Genomic DNA, 21,577 nt, shown 5'->3' with positions numbered 1-21,577 from the left:
CCAATGGGTTCCCACCGGTAACCCGCTCCCCGGCTTGGATATAGGCCGGAGGAGCCTCTTTTGCCCCCTGGCGCTGGCCCTGAGAAACGGTTGCCTTGGCGGTGGCGGTGTCTCCCTCACTTGGTTGGACTGTTGCCTTCTGTCGGGACTTGGCTGTTGGGAAACCCAGGAGGTTCCCTTCACTAACGAATTTGGCAAATTCACGGCGACTCCTAGCCTTGCCGGGGTCCGTAAGCCCCTGCCAGATGGTGCTGACTTCTCTTTGTGTACCACCGCTCGTCCACGGTCCTTACGGTAGACTCCAATCGGTCACTCCTGCAGACGGTCACCACCGTCTGCCAACCTTGCTGTACCGCCCGGGCCACACACCCGGACGCTGTCAGTTAGTTGCTCCACTACCACTTCACTTCCTTCCACTTTCACCTCCAAAACTAAACTGCCTGTTTTCCCGCCTCCAGGACTGTGAACTCCTCGGTGGGCGGGGCCAACCGCCTGGCCCACCCCCTGGTGTGGACATCAGCCCCTGGAGGAAGGCAATAAGGGTTTTGTGTTCTGACTTCGGTGTGCCTGCTGGGAGTGTGGGGTGTGTGGGTGTTGTTCTCTGTGGCCCCTGGCTTGTCCAGGGCGCCACAGAGGGAGGCCAGCATATCCCCCTGCAGTCAGCGGGGGGACCGCGGGGCTGCAGACGGCGGGAGGTCCGATGCCAGGAGGAGGTCGGGGGTGCCAGACCCTGGTGTGGCGGTGAGTGGGAGTGACAGCGGGAGCTCTGCGGCGACCGCCCAGTCACTCAGATCTGCTGTGCAGCCCCCGGTAGCAGCGGTCTCCCTTGGGGGAGGGAGGACCCGGTGGCAGGAGGCCTGCGGTGGCCCTGGAGGGCCGGAGGTGGCGACGGCTGGGACCCAGAGCCGGGCGTCTGTGCGGTTGCGTGCAGAGCCCCCTGGCAATCGGCAAGGGGGAGGGCGCAGTCGGAAGAGGTCGAGACCCGAGGTGTCGGCACGGGGGACAGGACGGTCTCCTGGGCTGTCACCGCGGGACAAGAGACGGGTCGTAGATGACTTTGCCCACGCAGCGGCCCGGACGGGTGGCCGTGGTGGGGGAAGTGCTGCTGAGGTGCCTCCTGGATCTCAGATGAAAGAGGAGGACGGCGGCGAGGAGGAGGAAGAGGACATCGGGCTGTCAGACAATTCAGACGGATGGAAGACAGAGGACAGCGAGGCGGCAGTTCCGGGGGACGGCGAGCCGCGGTTGGGTGAGATAGCTGCGGTGTCGGCAGGGTTTGTGCAGGCGGGGTGTTCTGGGGGAGGGTGGCTGCAGATACGGCAGTGCCCGGGGGATCGGCAGTGTGGAGCCAATTGTTGGGGCTGTTGCAGGGGTTGGCAGCGGCTTCCGGTGCAGTGGGGGGGCGCAGGCACCGGCAGCAGCGTGGGTGGGGACGGCGGGTCAGGGTACGGCGGGGTTGAGTGTGGCCGGGGGCGCGAAGGAGAAAGAGAAGGAGGACGAAGTTGTACGGTTAGATGATAGGGCAAAAAGCGAGGTACAGTATATGTATGTTTTGAGGGCCCCTTGGGGGCACATTTAAAAAAAGGAGGTGAGGGACAAGATTTGGAAAGGGGAATATGTGGAGATATTTTCGCTGCTGCCCCTGGAAAAATTTAATCTAGATAGGGTCAAGCCGAGCGACTCCAAGAAGGAGGATGAGGAGGAAAAACGCTGTTATAGGCTTATTCCTCGGATTTTTGCGAACTGCCTGCAGGCGTTTGTGATATTGGCAAGTGTTATTGGGGAAAAGGAGCCGGAGCATTGTTCAGGTTTGTTTGGCTATAGGGATGCGGTAGGAGAGGCCTATCGGGTTTACGGCGGGTTGGCGTGGCTGCGCTATGACGAGCAATTTAGGCAGAGGAAGGCGTTGCGGCCGGGTATGCGGTGGGACCATAAGGATATCTCCTTATGGATGCAGCTGATGTCGGCGCCGACTCTGCCCTTTCGGGGGGGTGTCGGGGGACCGGCAAGCCAGAAGAAAGGTTTCTGTTGTCAGTACAATGAGGGGCAGTGCAGGTTTGGAGCTGCCTGTCGCTTTAAGCATGAATGCTCGGGATGTGGAGGGGGACACAGTCTGTCCAAATGCTTTAAGAAAGGGAAAGGAAAAGCTGGTGACGGGGCTGGTAAGAGGGAGGACGCCGGTGAAGGTAGAAGTGATGGATCCATTTTTAAATAGGTATCCGGATGGTGAGTCGGCAGCGTCGTTATGGCTTGGTTTTTCTGACGATTTTCGTATCCCGTCGGTTGTTAGTTCATCGGTTCCGCCGTATCAAAATTTGCGTTCTGCTAGGGAACATGCGGAGGTGGTAGTTGAGAAGCTAGAAAAGTAGGTGGAGCTGGGAAGGATGGGGGGCCCTTATGACGCCCCGCTGTGTTTAGATTTGGTGGTTTCGCCGCTGGGGGTTGTGCCGAAGAAGGAGCGGAACAAATTTTGGCTCATTCATCATTTATCTTACCCGGAGGGGGTGTCGGTGAATGATGGCATTGCACCAGAACTGTCGGCGGTGTATTATGTGTCGTTTGACAAGGCGTTGGACTTGGTCACGGCAGCGGGTCGGGGAGCATTGATGGCGAAGGCAGATGTGGATGCGGCGTTTCGGTTGTTACCGATTCATCCGGATAGTCAGCATTTGTTAGGTTGCTGGTGGGATGGCAGTTATAATGTTGATCGCTGTTTGCCAATGGGCTGTTCGATTTCGTGTTCATATTTTGAAGCGTTTAGTTCGTTTGTAAAGTGGGTAGTGCGGGATGTGTCCGGGCTTACGTCCATTATTCATTATTTGGACGATTTATTTTGTGTTGGGCCGGCGGGTTCGATGGTTTGTGCGAGGTTGCTATTTTCGTTGCAAAAAGTTGCGAGCTGCTTCGGAATTCCTGTGGCACCGGACAAGGCGGTAGGCCCGGCGCCGGTGATGCATTTTCTAGGGATTGAGATTGATTCCATTGCTATGGAATGTAGGTTGCCGGAGGAGAAGGTTCGTGATTTGAGGGCTGCGGTGGAAGGGGTGAAAGCGGCAAAGAAGGTGTGGCTTAAAGTGGTGCAGTCCTTGCTGGGTAAATTGAATTTCGCTTGCAAGATTATGCTGATGGGGAGAGTATTTGCGAGACGGTTGGCGACGGCTACAGCAGGTGTGAAGACACCGGCTCATTTTGTGCGAATGACTAGTTCAATTCAGAAAGATCTTCTGGTATGGGATATTTTCTTGCAGTGTTTTAATGGCCGGGCATTGGTGATGGAGAAGGTGGCGTCTAACGGGGCGTTGCAGCTGTACACAGATGCGGCTGGGTCGGCTGGGTTTGGGGCGGTCTTTCTGGGTCACTGGTGTGCGGGTGAATGGCCAGAGGCGTGGCGTGAGAACGGGCTGGTTAGGAATTTGGCTCTGCTAGAATTGTTTCCCATCGTAGTGGCGGTTGAGTTATGGGGGTCACAGTTTTCCGGGAGGAAGGTGTGTTTCCATTGTGATAACCAGGCAGTGGTGCATTCCATTAACAATTTGTCTGCAAAATCAGAGCCGGTAGTGGTGTATTTGCGGCATTTGGTGTTGAGATGTCTGCAGCAGAATGTACAGGTGGTGGTAAAGCATGTTCCAGAAGTTGACAATGGGGTGGCTGACGCTTTGTCTCGTTTTCAGTTCAGCAGGTTTCGGGCACTGTTGCCATGGGTCGACGAGGTCGGAGTGGAGTGTCCAGAGGAATTGTGGAATCTGGTGAGGCTGTGATCCCGGACTTGATCTGGAATTTGGTGACCCAGGTGACTTGGTGAAGTTACGCCAAGGTGTGGGCTGAATGGGAGGAGTTGTTAGAATCAATGTTTGAGGGGGAGAGGGTGGATCATTTGGTGGCGTTATTGACGATGGTGAGTAATGATTTCTCGGCTGGACGATCGGCGTCAGCCGTGGCTCATCGGGTGGCGGCGGTTGTGTTTTGGTTATAGATGAGAGGGGAGCGGGATGTTTCACAGGATTTTCAGGTTCGGCAGGCTTTGAAGGGTTTTCATCGCGGTGTACGGGGAAAGGGATGAGAGGCGACCTATATCGTTTGGTTTGTTGAGAAGGTTGGTGGGTGGTCAGAGTGGCATTTGTGCATCGGCTTATGAGACGGTTTTGTTTACGACGGCTTTCAGCCTTGCCTTTTATGGGGCTTTTCGTATCGGAGAGCTGGTAAGCCCGTCCAGGGTGACGGGTGGTGGTCTGATGCTCGAGGAAGTGCGTGTGGGCAGTAGACAGGTGGAGTGCCGGATTCGCCGGTCAAAAACGGATCAGTTGGGTCGCGGTAGGTTGGTTGTGTTATACGCAGTTCCAGGGGAGGAATTGTGCCCGGTGCATTTAGTGTAGAGAGTTTTGGCCGTGAGGGGGGGGCCTACCGGGACCGTTTTTGCGGCATATGGATGGCTCTTTCTTGTCGAGATATCAGTTTGTGGCGGTTTTGCAGAAGAGTTTACGTGGGGTGGGGGAGCACCTGGAGTGTTTCGGGTCGCATTCCTTTCGGATTGGTGCAGCTACGGAAGCCTCTAGGTGGGGGTGTGGTGCCCTGGACAAGCCAGGGGCCACAGAGAACAACACCTACACACCCCACACTCCCGGTCAGGTACACCGAAGTCAGACTAAAACCCTTGTTGCCTTCCTCCAGGGGCTGACGTTCACACCAGGGGGGTGGGCCAGGTGGTTGGCCCCGCCCACCGAGGAGTACACCAGTCCTGGAGGCGGGAAAGTTAGACAGATCAGATCAGTTTGAGAGTGGAAGTGAGAGGAAGTGAAGTGGTAGTGGAGTCAGCACCATCTGGCAGGGGCTTACGGACCCCGGCAAGGCTAGGAGTTGCCGTGAATTTGCCAAATTCGTTAGCGAAGGGAACCTCCTGGGTTTCCCAGCAGCCAAGTCCCGACAGAAGGCAACAGTCCAACCGAGAGAGGGAAACACAGTCACCGCCAAGGCTAAAGTTCCCAGGGCCAGAGCTTGCGGGCAAAAGGGGCTCCTCCAGCCCATATCCAAGCTGGGGAGCAGGTTACCGGTGGGAATCCATTGAAACCATTTACCGTACATAGGTGCAGGGAAAGGCAGTCACCATCAACCTGCCGGGAGCAACAACACCGCAGCCGTCAGTGGGACCCGTCCATCCAGCCGTGTGTTTTACCGAGAACTGTGTCCTCATCATTGGCTGAGTGAGTACCACTGTGCCGTGCGGCACAGCGCTGCCCCGTAGCCCGCCTGCCATCCATCCCTACCCCATCACCGGGCCCCGGGACAACCAAGCCCCCTACCCACGGAGGGGAGAATTAACAACAAAGCTGCTCCCTGTCACCGCTCCCGGGATCCCCGTCCAGAGCAGTGGTGGTGTCACCAACTTCACCACAACCGTGGGTGGCGTCACGGACAATCACCAAATCCCCCACCATCCAAACAATCTCCCTTTTCACTGACGGGCGAGGAACGCCGCTCGAGTCCCCGGGATCTGGCCCACCGCTCGAGCAGCGGCAGCCGCAGCAGCAGCGGCCGGACCCGAGCAGTGGGAGAGAGCAGCGTCCCCTCCTCCGACCGCGACAGGGGGTTGGAGATGAGGTGGTGAAGCGTATTGGCAGGTGGGAATCCTGTTGTTTTCGGCGGTATGTGCGACCGCAGTTGTTGTCACAATACGGTAGCTTGGGGTTAGGTGAATGTGGATTGACGGTTTTGAATAAGTGTGTATGTATATATGTATATATATATATATATATATATAAAAAAAAAAAGATGAAAATAATGAGTTTTTTGTTTTATTGATGTTATAATCTTGTTTTGTTTTGTTTTACTTTGTTGTAGGGGTGTGCCCGATATGGATTTTGGGGCATTCCTTCGTCTTTTGGGGTGCCCGTCGGGCTGAGACTCTCCCGAACTGTCAGCAGCTGGGTCTGGATCGTGCGCAGGCGGCAGTTCGGTGGATCGGCGTCCGGGGCATGGAGTGGTGCAGGGTGGTCCCGGAATTTCGGTTTTATTGTAAGATGGAACAACCTCCGGATGTGCTGGTTTAAATGTGGGAGGTAATGATTTGGGTGTTTGGGCATCGCGGGATTTAATACGGGATATCAAAATTGACTTGCTGCAATTGTGGAAGCAGTACCCGGGATTGATTGTTGTGTGGTCCTACATAGTGGCCAGGTTTTCGTGGAGGGGGGCTCGGTCGGTTAACAAGGTTAACAAGGCCAGGGCTCAGGTGAACCAGATGGTGGCGCGGTTTGTGACCAGGAATGGTGGGATTGTGGTGAGGCACAGGGAGTTGGAGTTGCCAAATTGGCAGTCTTTGAGGGGGGATGGTGTGCATCTCAACTACATTGGTTCGGTTTTATGGGCGTTGGGCTTGCAGGATGGTGTGGTGCGAGCTTTTGGTGTGTGGCGGCTCCAGGCCACGTAAGGTGTCACGTGGTCTGTCCTGTGGCGGGGGGTAGGTCTGGTCCAGAGGTTTGGAAGTGATTGGTAACTGGACTGGGAGTCATCGTCTTGGTATGGTGGCTCTCGATTCCAGGATGTTGCAGGCATGGGGTTCTGCTAACGTGTGGGGTATCAATCCGTGGGTGATTGGTACCTCATCCCTGGGTCGGTGTGTTGTGGCCAGGGATAGGGGGAGTAGTAGTTCATGGACTGGGCCTGCCCCTGGGGGGTCATGTTGAATTGTATTGTCTATTGTTACCTTTATGTTGTTGGTTGGACGGCGTCCCCAAGGTTTTAGTATGTAGATACTAGGCAATAAAAAGGCTGCTGTGGCCATTTGAACCAAGTCGCATGCGGTCCGTGTGTTTATTTACATATGTGAAGGGTTTGGTAACACAGACATCACGACTGGAGAATCCTCCCTCAGCTGGTCATGAGCAGCCAGTCTTCTGGAACTCGCTGCCTCAACAGGTCAGACTATCTGCTACCCTTGCAAACTTCAAACGGAACCTGAAAACCCATCTGTTCAGAAATGCCTATAATCTACAATGACCTCACTGCTTCACCACCGTGCGGAGCTGTCGCCCGACCACCGAGCGGAGCTGCCGCCTGACCACCGTGTCGAGCTGCTGCCCGACCCCCACCCCACCTACTGTCTCGTCTCCACAAATCCTATAGAATGTAAACCTGCAAGGGCAGGGCCCTGTTCCCTCTGTACTAGTCTGTCTATTGTTACTTGTGTATGTATTCTATATGTAACCCGCTTCTCATGTACAGCACCATGGAATCAATGGTGCGCTATAAATAATAATAATAATAATAATAATCTGCGCCTCTAATTATGTGGCGCCCTGGACTAGCCAGGTCGTCACAGGTAACACACACACACCCCCACCCCCACTAGACAGTAACATTAGCCAAACACAAAATCCTTGTTTCCTCCCTCCAGGGTCTGATATCCACACCAGGTAGGGCGGAGCCAAGTGGTTGGCCCTGCCCACCAAGGAGTTCACAGGCCTGGAGGCGGGAAAAGCAGTCAGTTAGAGTTTGGAGGAGTTCAGTCCAGGAGGCGGACGTGAGAGGAGTAAAGTGGAGAGTGTCTGGGTTTGTGGCCCAGGCACTGACAACAAGGTTGGCAGACGGTGGTGGCCGTCTGCAGGAGTGGTGAATCAACGCGGAACCGTAGGACCAGGGATGGGCGGTGGCCCACCGGTACCGACCGGGGAGCGAAGTGAAGCCAGCACACACAGGCAGGGCCATCGGACCCCGACTAGGCTTGGAGTCGCCGTCAACAGTAAAATCCAAGTGTGACAGGAACCCCAGGGGTTTCCTAACAGCCAAAGACCCGTTAGAAGGCAACCGTCCGCACCGTGAGGGTATACAGCTACCGCCTAAGGCTAGAGACCCAAGGGCCAGCGCCTGCGGGCAAACGGGCTCCTCCGGCATCCATACACCAGGGAGTGGACTACCGTTGGGGACCTATCGTAGTCAAACAGTACACAAAGGTGCAGGGAAAGACAGCCGCCATCACCTGTCCGGGGAGAGACACTGCAGCCGGCTGCGAGACCCATCCATCCAGCCGTTTGGTTTACCGAGGACTTTGTGCATCTCTTACTGAGTGAGTACACCCGTGCCATCCGGCACCGCGCCGCGCTGTCCCTGCAACCCTGCACCTCACCAACCCTGCCTCCCCGTCACACCACCGGGCCCCGGGACCACCGATCCCTACCCACGGAGGGGGAAAACAACATCCCAGCTGCTCCCTACTGTCACTCCCGGGATCCCCGTCACCAGCAGCGGTGGTGCCCATCTTCACCACAACCCGTGGGTGGCGTCACGGACTAAATCCCCAAACAAACCAACCACCCTTTTCACTCACGGGCGAGAAGCGCTGCTCGAGTCCCCGGATCCGGCCCACCGCTCGAGCCACCGAGCAGCAGCCGCAGCAGTGCCGGACCCGAGCGTTAGCGAGCGCAGCGGCGGCGTCCTCCCCGCCCGCGACAATTACATAATTGCCATAGACTCTGCACCGTGTGATAACTGGTGATGCTCAACATACATCGTGAAGTTGATACAGTTAGGTCCAGAAATATTTGGACAGTGACACAAGTTTTGTTATTTTAGCTGTTTACAAAAACATGTTCAGAAATACAATTATATATATAATATGGGCTGAAAGTGCACACTCCCAGCTGCAATATGAGAGTTTTCACATCCAAATCAGAGAAAGGGTTTAGGAATCATAGCTCTGTAATGCATAGCCTCCTCTTTTTCAAGGGACCAAAAGTAATTGGACAAGGGACTCTAAGGGCTGCAATTAACTCTGAAGGCGTCTCCCTCGTTAACCTGTAATCAATGAAGTAGTTAAAAGGTCTGGGGTTGATTACAGGTGTGTGGTTTTGCATTTGGAAGTTGTTGCTGTGACCAGACAACATGCGGTCTAAGGAACTCTCAATTGAGGTGAAGCAGAACATCCTGAGGCTGAAAAAAAAGAAAAAATCCATCAGAGAGATAGCAGACATGCTTGGAGTAGCAAAATCAACAGTCGGGTACATTCTGAGAAAAAAGGAATTGACTGGTGAGCTTGGGAACTCAAAAAGGCCTGGGCGTCCACGGATGACAACAGTGGTGGATGATCGCCGCATACTTTCTTTGGTGAAGAAGAACCCGTTCACAACATCAACTGAAGTCCAGAACACTCTCAGTGAAGTAGGTGTATCTGTCTCTAAGTCAACAGTAAAGAGAAGATTCCATGAAAGTAAATACAAAGGGTTCACATCTAGATGCAAACCATTCATCAATTCCAAAAATAGACAGGCCAGAGTTAAATTTGCTGAAAAACACCACATGAAGCCAGCTCAGTTCTGGAAAAGTATTCTATGGACAGATGAGACAAAGATCAACCTGTACCAGAATGATGGGAAGAAAAAAGTTTGTAGAAGAAAGGGAACGGCACATGATCCAAGGCACACCACATCCTCTGTAAAACATGGTGGAGGCAACGTGATGGCATGGGCATGCATGGCTTTCAATGGCACTGGGTCACTTGTGTTTATTGATGACATAACAGCAGACAAGAGTAGCCGGATGAATTCTGAAGTGTACCGGGATATACTTTCAGCCCAGATTCAGCCAAATGCCGCAAAGTTGATCGGACGGCGCTTCATAGTACAGATGGACAATGACCCCAAGCATACAGCCAAAGCTACCCAGGAGTTCATGAGTGCAAAAAAGTGGAACATTCTGCAATGGCCAAGTCAATCACCAGATCTTAACCCAATTGAGCATGCATTTCACTTGCTCAAATCCAGACTTAAGACGGAAAGACCCACAAACAAGCAAGACCTGAAGGCTGCGGCTGTAAAGACCTGGCAAAGCATTAAGAAGGAGGAAACCCAGCGTTTGGTGATGTCCATGGGTTCCAGACTTAAGGCAGTGATTGCCTCCAAAGGATTCGCAACAAAATATTGAAAATAAAAATATTTAGTTTGGGTTTGGTTTATTTGTCCAATTACTTTTGACCTCCTAAAATGTGGAGTGTTTGTAAAGAAATGTGACAATTCCTACAATTTCTATCAGATATTTTTGTTCAAACCTTCAAATTAAACGTTACAATCTGCACTTGAATTCTGTTGTAGAGGTTTCATTTCAAATCCAATGTGGTGGCATGCAGAGCCCAACTCGCGAAAATTGTGTCACTGTCCAAATATTTCTGGACCTAACTGTATATGAGACTCTCTGGATATTATTTCGTATGTGTCAGTCTTTTACAGTAATCATTTCAATAATCTTTCCTTTTTTTCTGTCCCACTGTCTTGTAGGACTCACCTCCAACCTCTCGGTCTGCAGACCTGGCCAAGACTCTCCGCAGCCTTCAGGGTTCTATTATGGTGATCGATGGACATCACTTTCTTGCTTGGGGCGTCATTTTCCTCTGCCTGCGGATGCTCTCGCCTGCCTGAAGTCGAAAAACATCTACATGTTTGGAGACTCAACTCTACGTCAGTGGTTTGAATATCTGGAGAAATTTATTCCGAGTAAGAAGTTCATGAAATTAGATATTTTTTTCGACGTAAAATCTCACCTGCTGATAAAACACCGTATTGACATATCAAAACACATCCTAATAAGTGACATATTACTGGAATCAGGATCTCTGCCCCTACATCATGGTGCTCTCAAATTACATAGTAACAGATTCCATTTAAATCCCTTGCAACCAAGATTTAATTACCTACCCAACAGTTAGAGGATACATTACAAGTCAAAATTTTGGACACCTTTGTTCTTGGAATAGTTTTCCTTTTTGATATTGTAATGTGCACATTCTAGATTCAGACTGAAGACAGCAAAATCACCAAGGAACATTGTCATGCATCAAACCCTTGAGTTGTCTTGAGTTGCGTAGCAAATGTGGTGCCATTATTCAAAAAGGGGACAAAATTTGAGCCTTTTATAGTCCGGTAAGTTTAACGTCTACTGTGGGTAAAATCCTAGAGGGTTTCCTAAGAGATACCATCCTGGAGTATCTCAAGAAGAATAACCTCATGACCCAGTATCAGCATGGGTTTATGAGGTATCGGTGCTGTCACACTCATCTGATCAGCTTCTATGAGGTGGTAAGTTCCAGTCTAGACCATGGAAATGCAGTGGATGTTGTCTATATGGATTTTTCAAAGACGTTTGATACAGTGCCACACAAAAGTCTGATAAATAAAATGAGAATAAAGGGAGTAGGGGAAAATATGTGTAAGTGGATTAAGAACTGGCTCAGTGATAGGAAATAAAGGGTCATTATTAAAGGAACACACTTGGACTGGGTCACAGTCAATAGTGGTTACCACAAGGATCAGTATTGGGCCCTCTTCTTTTTAACATATTTATTAATGACCTTGTTGCATGCAGACAAAAAAATTCAATATTTGAAGATGATACTAAAGTATGCAAGGTAGTTAATACAGAGGAGGATAATTTAATATTACAGAAATTTATGTAAGCTAGAGGTTGGGCTGAGAAAAGGCAATTGAAGTTTAAAGTGGATAAATGTAAAGTCATGTGTGGCGCCCCTGAGGCTTCAGACACCACAGAGTATTGCACCCAACATTGGGTGTAATGCTAAACCCGGTTCCTGAGGAGGTCAGTCCCGGTTTCACCACATTACACACTCAATACACACCAGGTTGCCCTGTTCCCACTGGGGACTGGGCTAGGGTCGGGTAATCAAGGGGTTTGCCAACAGAGGAAGCATTTACAGGATGCACTCAACAGGGGCCCCAGTCCCACTAGCTTAGGACCTGGGAGGTTGGAGGTGCACCCAGTAGGGGGAGTCAGGAGCCAACACAACAGTTAACAAAACTAGTGAGCCAGCCACACTCAGGCAGGCAGTCTGGAAGATTTCTCCAGCAGGAGAGGAAGGGAGCAGTCGCATCTACAGGTGCTCCAGTGGGAAGGAGGAGAAGTTCCCAACGATTGCCGCGGGGAGAGGGATTTCTGCTACCCACGGAATTGACGCCACACAGGGTGGCAGGACCCTAGGGAAGATCATAATTCACGTTGGTTTTTCCGAATCTGCCTGGACGGGGAAAGTTTTAAGCTTCCTTGACCACACAGTGCCCGACAGCAAAGTGCTATATAGAATCTGGGGTCTCGCATCAAGCCGGAACCCACATCGGAACCGTGTCACCTGCATATAGGGACAAGAGTATGTACCGCCCCCATGCCGGCAGCCGGACCCAGATCTGTGGTGGCTTGAGGGGTCTCCGGACCCGGGGGTCGTGCGGCCACTCGAATAAAAAGGGGGGAAGAGTATTTACACTGGGCTGTTTGGTTAAAGTTCGTGACGCCACCCATGGTGCGTGGTAAGATGGAGTACCACTGCTGCGATTAGGAGTTCCCAGTGGCGATGGTGTGGGCAGCTAGGTTGAGACATTAAGGGTCACTTGTGTACTCACTCAGTCCAACAACGCTGACACCGACAAGTGTAGTAAACCAAAGTTCTGGACACTGCTGCCGCTGAGAAGGGAGCACGCCTGGATCCCGTGCCCATTGGTGTTGCCTGTTAGTCTGTGACCTTTGCCTTGACACCTAGTCTTCTGGTTGGTCCCTCTAGTGTAAAACTAATCGGGTCCTGCTCACCGGTAAGGCTAACTGGGTGAGCTTGCTCTCAGGGTTCACGCTTGGGATTTTCTGGACCATGTAGTGGGAAAGTCCTATCCCCCTCATTGCGCTAGTACCCCGATTTTGGAGCGGGTGGAGAATGGATCTTGAAGGCTCCGTTCTCGTCGGGTAAATTGTCAGGACGCCTGAAGCTACTCCCTGACCTAGGGTCCACGTACCCCGTCATGCCCTGGCCCCTACCCAGTGATGGTACAAGGCCGCCCGCTGTCCTCCTCGACAGTCCGTGCCCCTTGTCCCAATCCCCTGCGACCGGGGTCCAGCTCCTACCAGGCCCAGACCAACGTCTGCCACCTAGTAGCTCCAAGGAGCCCAGCTCCTGACCTCCTCTCACTTTCATCTCCAACACTACACTGGCCTACTCCTGACACTCCTGACCCCCCTTTAACCAACCCCCCAAGTGGGCGACCCTATTCCACTCATGCCGTCCACTGGTGTGTCTGGTGGGTGTGGTGCAGAGTGTTCCTAGGATTTTGATTAGCTTGTTCTTGGCAACACCAAAGGTCAGGGACCTGTAACCAAGGAGGAGATGGATACTGTGCAGAAGGGCAGATTGCACAATACCCTGTGACGACCTGATAGGCCAGGGCATCTCTACTACATCTTGTGAAACACAGGGTCCCCTCATAGCTTTAAGCCAGGGGATCCACAGACAGGCGTTACATGGAGAAACCCACCGAACATCAAACCGGACTGACCTCTAAAGGGATTCGGTTTCGACGGAGCTCATCATAGCAAGTGACTGGTATTACCTGGATGAGCGGCATCGTTCAAAAGTGAGTAAACAACCTGGAATTGCAGTCATAGACTCTGACTCTTTATTACCCGTACTGCCACTCCCTGCCGCCATTACTAGTCCCCTCATCATCCTCCCCGGGACCCGCTCTACATGTGGAGAGCGATACCATCCCTGGCTGCTACTACCATCTGCCCCGGAGGACAGCAGTGGTGACCCATTCCCTGGCTGCATACCACAGGTGGCGTCACGACAAACACCTCCCTACTACCTCCATCATCTCTACCCTGCCGTTATCTGAATGCCTCGGGGCAACTGAGCCGGGCTAGGCCGCCCGTGACCTCTACAGTCGACCACCCGGCGACAAGTAGGTTAAATTTGATCTGCCCTGTGGGGCACTACACAGACACTTGGGCAGAGGGAATTAAATGCATAACTAATTATAAAACACTAGGTAAACTATCACTACAAAAGACTTGGGTGTATGGGTGGATGTGAAACTCAACTTCACTGACCAGTGTCAGGCAGCTGCTGCCAAGGCTAATAAAATAATGGGATGCATTAAAAGAGGCAGAAATGCTCGTGAGAAAAACATAGTTCTCTTTACAAGGCACTAGTGTGGCCACACTTAGGGGCCCTTTGCACACTATGACATCGCAGGTGCGATGTCGGTGGGGTCAAATTGAAAGTGACGCACATCCGGCGTCGCTGTCAACATCGTAGTGTGTAAATCCTTTATGATACAATTAATGAGCGCAAAAGCGTCGTAATCGTATCATTGGTGTAGCGTCGGTCATTTCTATTAATTGGGAAATAACGATGTTACGATGTTGTTCCTCGTTCCTGCGGCAGCACACATCGCTGTGTGTGAAGCCGCAGGAACGAGGAACAGCTCCTACTTGCGTCCCGGCCGGCTATGCGGATTGCGGAAGGAAGGAGGTGGGCGGGATGTTTACGTCCCGCTCATCTCCGCCCCTCCGCTTCTATTGGCCGCCAGCCGTATGACGTCGCTGTGACGCCACACGACCCGCCCCCTTAATAAGGAGGCGGTTCGCCGGCCAGAGCGACGTCGCAAGGCAGGTGAGTGCATGTGAAGCTGCCGTAGCGATAATGTTCGCTACGGCAGCTTTCACCATGATATCGCAGCTGCGACGGGGGCGGGGACTATCGCGCACGGCATCACAGCATCGACTTGCGATGTCGTAGTGTGCATAGGGCCCCTTAGACTACTGGGTACAATTTTGGTCTCCGGTGTATAAGGACATACAGTAGCTGAACTAGAGCGGGTGCAGAGAAGAGCAACTAAGGGGGGATTGCAGAAGACAGGTTATTGGGGTTATTCAGTTTGGAAAAACAAAGGCTCAGGGGTGATCATATTTCAGTGTACAAATACTGTATATGAGGGGACAGCACAGAGATCTATATAATGTTCTTTGTACACTTAGGCCTGGAACAAGGACAAGAGGGAATCCACTACGGTTAGGAAGTTTAATCATAATCACAGATGCAGATTCTTTACTGTAAGAGCAGTGAGACTATGGAACTCTCTGCCACATAATGTTATACTGGTTGATTCACTACTAACATTTAATTGAGGCCTGGATACCTTTCTTGAAAGATATAATATTATTCGTTTGGGCACTAGATTCTGTCATCTGTAACGCCTTGCTGTTAGTCAGGCTGCTCGTGTAGCGCCCTGGTCAAGCCAGGACGTCACAGGTACTGCAACAACACACCCTACACCCCGATTAGGAACAGCAAGGTCAGACACAAAATCCTTGTTGCCTTCCTCCAGGGGCTGATGTCCACACCAGGTGGGGCGGAGCCAGGTGGTTGGCTCCACCCACCGAGGAGTTCACAGTCCTGGAGGCGGGAAAAGGAAGGCAGTTGAGTTTTGGAGTTGAGTCAGGGAAGTGGTAGTGGAGGAACTGACTGGCCGTGTCCGGGTACGTGGCCCGGGCACAGAAACAGGAAGGTTGGAAGACGGTGGTGTGTGTGACAGCGAGAGAGCGACGAAATGAAGCGAGCAGGGAGCAGGAGCCGGTGTCTGGCAGCTGCGGTAAGCTGTGACCAGCGTAAACATCGGGTAACCAAGGGAAGACCTTTCCCTGGTTACCCGATATTTACCTTCGTTACCAGCCTCCGCTCTTGCTGCCAGTGCCGGCTCCTGCACTGTGACATGTGGCTGCAGTACGCATCGGGTAATTAACCCGATGTATACTGTAGCAAGGAGAGCAAGGAGCCAGCGCTAAGCAGTGTGCGCGGCTCCCTGCTCTCTGCACTGTGACATGTAGCTGCAGTACACATCGGGTTAATTAACCCGATGTGCACTGTACCTAGGAGAGCAAGGAGCCAGCGCTAAGCGCGGCTCCCTGCTCTCTGCACATGTAGCGACGTTATGATCGCTGCTGCGTCGCTGTGTTTGACAGCTAAGCAGCGATCATAACAGCGACTTACAAGGTCGCTGTTACGTCACAGAAAATGGTGACGTAACAGCGACGTCGTTGTCGCTGTCGCTTAGTGTGAACCCAGCTTTAGGGTTTAGCTACATTGTTTATCTCTCAAGTCGTTAAGCTACGTGCTGTTCCTGCTTTGCAGTCCCAGAGGAGGAAAGATATTCTTTTCGGTTGATTAAGGTTTGTAGAGAAATTTAAAAAGGTCTTTTGATAATTTACGATTGGACCAAGAGAATTGCAAACCGCAGATGTAGGAGGGCTTCTCTCTTTAGGGTAGGAGATTTTGTGTGGCTATCCTCAAAAAATCTACATCTAAAAGTTCAATCAACGAAATTTGCTTCTAAATTTGTCCATTTGTACAAGGTAATTAAGATAATTGATCCTGTGGTCAAGCTCCAACTCCCGGTTACGTGGAGGATTAATAATTTCTTCAATTCCTCTCTTCAAAAGTTTGAGAGGATGCTCGGTCGTCAGGATATCATTGAAGTTGACTTGGAGGAGGACAAGGAGTATGAGTTGGAACGCCTTTTGGGTTCTAGACGTGTCAGACATCCCCTGAAATATCTTGTTAAATGGAGGGTTTTTGATAATTCTTTGGTTGATGCAAGAGATTTGCATGTGGATCAACTAGTGAGAGAGTTCTGCAGCTGTGTCAGTGGTTGGGGATCTCTGTGGGTCCAGTGGCACCTCAAAGAAGGGGTGTACTGTCATGCACCTTCATTTGAAACCTTGACTCTGTGGTTGGCTTCTCTGTCCACTGAACCACTGTACATACACCTTTCCTTTGAGTGTTTAGTTTCTGTTATCCTTGCTTTAGCTCTATTAGGGTGACAGGTGTAGTTATTTACTTGATTGCCTGTCCAATCACCTTTCAGGGTATTTCCTGCTAGTGATATTCTCATTGTGATTTTCTCATTGAAGTCCAGCCATATTGGTGTTAGTTTCTGCCAGTCTTTGAAAGACCAGCTACCAGTATCTCTCTGCTGTTTATGTTCTCCACTCTCCACCTATCTTCTGTTGTTGTGCTGGTATTTTGTTGTTAGTCTTACTCCTTCTGGGATCCCTTTATCCTTCAGCACACCTTCCTTTTTGTAGGTAATTTGCACTTTGCTCGGCCCTCCGGTTCTTTAGGAGGAAAGTGAAGCACTCGATGGCCGACCAGGCATAATATGTCTGAGCTGTCATCATCTACTCTATGGTCTGGGCTATTCCAACTACCACAGGAACCACTAGGGACTGTAGGGTTGGGATCTCTAGTCTGTACAGGAACCTGCAAAGTTAATTGCAGTTTTTTAATGTGCTACCTTTATCGTTTGTGAGTTGCTAAACGAACATAATAACTAATAGGAATGTCAACTAAATATCACTATCTGGTTTATAAGATTATTTATTATATGTAATATTCCTATGTAAAAACTGATATTCAATATTCTTATTTTGCAGGTCTCAAGATGATAGACCTGCATGTTAGTTACAAGTCAGGACCTCTGATAGCTGTAGATGCCACTGCTGGTCTGGTCATGCGATGGCGAGCTCATGGATTACCTATAAGGACCTCCAAGTCCATGATGTCCGACCTTCACTATGAAGCGGCCGACTTGGCTGGGATCGGAGGAGGGCCCCACACTGTGATCGTTCTCACCCTATGGGCCCACTTTACCACTTACCCTGTGAGGATTTATCTAGAAAGGCTGGAGAGAGTCCGTCGGGCAATCACATCTCTACTTTTTCGAAGCCCTGAAACAACGGTGATCATCAAATCAGCCAACACTGGTTATAAGTCGATATACGGCAGTGACTGGTTGTCTCTTCAGCTGGACATTTTACTGAGGGCGGCCTTCAAGGGAATGAGGGTGATAATCCTGGATGTCTGGGACATGACATCCTGCCACTATCTTCCCGACAATATCCACCCAGGACCCCCGGTCATCAAGAACGAGGTGGACCTTATGTTGTCTTATATATGTCCAAAATGATGGTCAGAACACTTACCGTAAATCCCAAAAGCAAGTACACCCCTCACATTTTTGTAAATATTTTATTATCCAGTGGGTACGGAAAGTAATCAGACCCCTTTCAAATTTTCACTCTTTGTTTCATTGCAGCCATTTGGTAAATTCAAAAAAGTTCATTTTTTTTTCTCATTAATGTACAGTCTGCACCCATCCTCCATCTTGTCAGAAAAAAAACTATAAATGTAGAAATTTTTGCAAATTTATTAAACAAGAAAAACTGAAATATCACATGGTCATACGTAATCAACCGCTTTGCTCAGTATTGAGTAGAAGCCCACCTCCTTTTGAGCTAGTACAGCCATGAGTCTTCTTGGGATCCTGGATTTGGGGATTCTCGGCCATTCTTCCTTGCAGATCCTCTCCAGTTCCGTCAGGTTGGATGGTGAATATTGGTGGACGCCATTTTCAGGTCTCTCAGAAATGCTCTATTGGGTTTAGGTCATGGCTCTGGCTGGGCCAGTCAAGAATGGTCAAAGAGTTGTTCTGAAGTTATTTTCTACATTTGTTTTTTTTTTCTGACAAGATGGGGTGCATTAATGAGAAAAAAAATAACTTTTTTGAATTTACCAAATGGCTGCAATGAAACAAAGAGTGAAAAATTTAAAGGGGTCTGAATACTTTTTGTACCCACTGTATCTTTTCAAAACTGCAGATCTGACCCTGTGATACAGTATCAGTGTGCAGCTTGTATAACAGTGTATATTTGGTGCCTTCTAAATAATCCAACACACAGCCATTAATGTCAGAACTGCTAGCAACAAAAGTGAGTACACTCCTCAGTGAAAATGGCCAATGTGTACCCAAGTAGCCTTTTTTCCCTATAAATAAACACTAGCAGCCAAGGGGGTAAAAATATTATATTTGGAATCGCCATGTCTGTCTCCATAATCATGAGCTGGGTATAATGTACGAGCACTATCTTGTACTGCGCATTAAAAGGACTTTTTTTTGGATAATGGATACCAATCCATTATCCCGATTTTCTGTTGAATTATATCTGCTGGTAAATAAGGCCTTTGATGATGGCATAATTAATAAAAAAGTTCTTGATGGCCTTTTGACTGTGTCCCCCAAAATTCCAACTTTCTGCCTTTTACCTAAAGTCCACTGAGACCCCATTGACCCGCCACGCCGTCCGATCATGTTCGGCATGGAAGGCCTCAATGACCCTATTTGTAAATTAATTGAATATTAATTAAACCCATTGTGGAAACATTGACCCCCTATATACGAGATACGACAGATGTCTTGAGGAGGGTCGATGGGGTCTTTGTGGACAATGATGTACTTTTGGTAACGGTTGATGTCGAATCATTGAATATGTTGCATAGCTCATGATGACGGTCTGCTTTTTCCTGCGGATGATCAATCAGAATGCTCGATTGTGCGAATTAGTCCTTGAGCTACTCCGCTTTGTCCCAACACAATATCTGTCTTTGAAAACAAAAATATTATCTAAAACTAAGGGGTACTGCCATGGGCACGACCTGCGAGCCCTCATACACTAACCTCTTCCCGGGGTACTGGGAGAGGGGCCTTTTTGGCGAGGTCCCCCGGCCGTTGATCATGTGCAGTGCTTGTATCGGTATATAGATGATGTTTTATGTTTTTGGCAGGGCACAGCGGAGTAGCTTGGACTATTCATGAAGGAGTTGAATAATTTCCAATTTATAAATTGGACTTGCAAATGTTGACTTCCTGGACATCAGTTTCGAGATCCGTCGTGCCTTACAGACTGATGTTTTCAGGAAGTCAACATTCATCAACACCTTATTACATTCTACTTCAGTGCACAATACATCTACATTTAAAGATTGGTCAATTCCTCAGGATGAAGCGGATATGCTTTACTGAGGATCGCTTCAAAAAACAATCCAGTGTTTGAAAGGAAAGGTTTAAAGAAAGGAGATACAGCAAGAGGTCCATCAAAAAAGGATTTATTAGGGCCAAGATTACCACATGTGGTCAACTTCTGCAGTCATCTTGCCCCAGAAAATCTGAGTCTAATAAAATTAGATTCATCTTTACCCAGAATCAACAATGGGACCGAATGCATAAACATTGGCCAATTCTTGTCAGAACCATCTTTACATTGCCTCCCTGATGCTTCATCTATGAGGTGCAGTATATAGGAGTGTAGTGATGTATATTACAGGTGCAATATATAGGAGTGTAGTGATGTATATTACAGGTGCAGTATATAGGAGTGTAGTGATGTATATTACAGGTGCAGTATATAGGAGTATAGTGATGTATATTACATGTGCAGTATATAGGAGTGTAGTGATGTATATTACATGTGCAGTATATAGGAGTGTAGTGATGTATATTACAGGTGCAGTATATAGGAGTGTAGTGATGTATATTACATGTGCAGTATATAGGAGTGTAGTGATGTATATTACATGTGCAGTATATAGGAGGGTAGTGATGTATATTACATGTGCAGTATATAGGAGTGTAGTGATGTATATTACAGGTGCAGTATATAGGAGTGTAGTGATGTATATTACAGGTGCAGTATATAGGAGTGTAGTGATGTATATTACAGGTGCAGTATATAGGGATGTAGTGATGTATATTACAGGTGCAGTATATAGGAGTGTAGTGATGTATATTACAGGTGCAGTATATAGGAGTGTAGTGATGTATATTACATGTGCAGTATATAGGAGTGTAGTGATGTATATTACATGTGCAGTATATAGGAGTGTAGTGATGTATATTACATGTGCAGTATATAGGAGTGTAGTGATGTATATTACATGTGCAGTATATAAGAGGGTAGTGATGTATATTACAGGTGCAGTATATAGGAGGGTAGTGATGTATATTACATGTGCAGTATATAGGAGGGTAGTGATGTATATTACAGGTGCAGTATATAGGAGTGTAGTGATGTATATTACAGGTGCAGTATATAGGAGTGTAGTGATGTATATTACAGGTGCAGTATATAGGAGGGTAGTGATGTATATTACAGGTGCAGTATATAGGAATGTAGTGATGTATATTACAGGTGCAGTATATAGGAATGTAGTGATGTATATTACATGTGCAGTATATAGGAGGGTAGTGATGTATATTACATGTGCAGTATATAGGAGGGTAGTGATGTATATTACAGGTGCAGTATATGGGAGTGTCACGAACCACCGGGGGGGTCACTCAGAAATTCCCCGCGCTGGCTACCAGTACGTCACAATCGGGGGGTAACAAGTGGGGGTCACCCCTCCTTTATACCTCCCGACCGACAGACAGAGCACGTGACGCGCTCTCTAGCGACCCTCTTATAGTCAGGCCAATTATGGAATTGCCCGACAATAAGCAAGGAGGCCGCTATACTACTTATGCCGATTATTGAAGGGTCCCCGGTGAGAGTAGGGTATATATTCCCCCGACCGCCGCGGGCGGAATATATAAAATCTCCCCGAATCTCACTGACCTCCCCACAATAATCCTTGGCACAACTCGCTGCCACCAACCGATTTACGGTAACTATTAACCCAACACACAGACGTGGGATTCAAGATCGAGATAACAGAACAGCCCAAGATTAATTATATAATTTAATCAGCCTAAAGCACACTAGAAACTACAATATATACAATAGGGAATCTACAGAATATACATAGGTCAGAGTACAGTTACAGATAAAGCATGGTTTACAAACAGGCATACACAGTTCCAGCAGTTACCTTGTGCGTCTGGCCACAGGGGGGGCGCCGTGGACCAGGTTTCCGGGATCTCTCTCA

General features: G+C 49.4%; 1 protein-coding gene across 1 annotated transcript in view; it reads left to right on the top strand.

Moving 5' to 3' along the window:
• Positions 1-17,903, top strand: part of LOC142302110 (NXPE family member 3-like) — a 40,673-nt gene extending 22,770 nt beyond the window's left edge. Inside the window, exons 4-5 of the mRNA XM_075343196.1 lie at positions 10,263-10,478; positions 17,251-17,903. Coding sequence (XP_075199311.1) covers positions 10,263-10,478; positions 17,251-17,783 — 749 coding nt within the window. The 3' untranslated portion in view covers positions 17,784-17,903. The remainder of the gene's footprint in view (positions 1-10,262; positions 10,479-17,250) is intronic.
• Positions 17,904-21,577: the final 3,674 nt, after the last annotated feature.

This window comes from Anomaloglossus baeobatrachus, chromosome 4 (genome assembly GCF_048569485.1).
Source record: "Anomaloglossus baeobatrachus isolate aAnoBae1 chromosome 4, aAnoBae1.hap1, whole genome shotgun sequence".
NCBI lineage: Eukaryota > Metazoa > Chordata > Amphibia > Anura > Aromobatidae > Anomaloglossus > Anomaloglossus baeobatrachus.
This window is presented reverse-complemented; position numbering and strand designations above follow the sequence as displayed.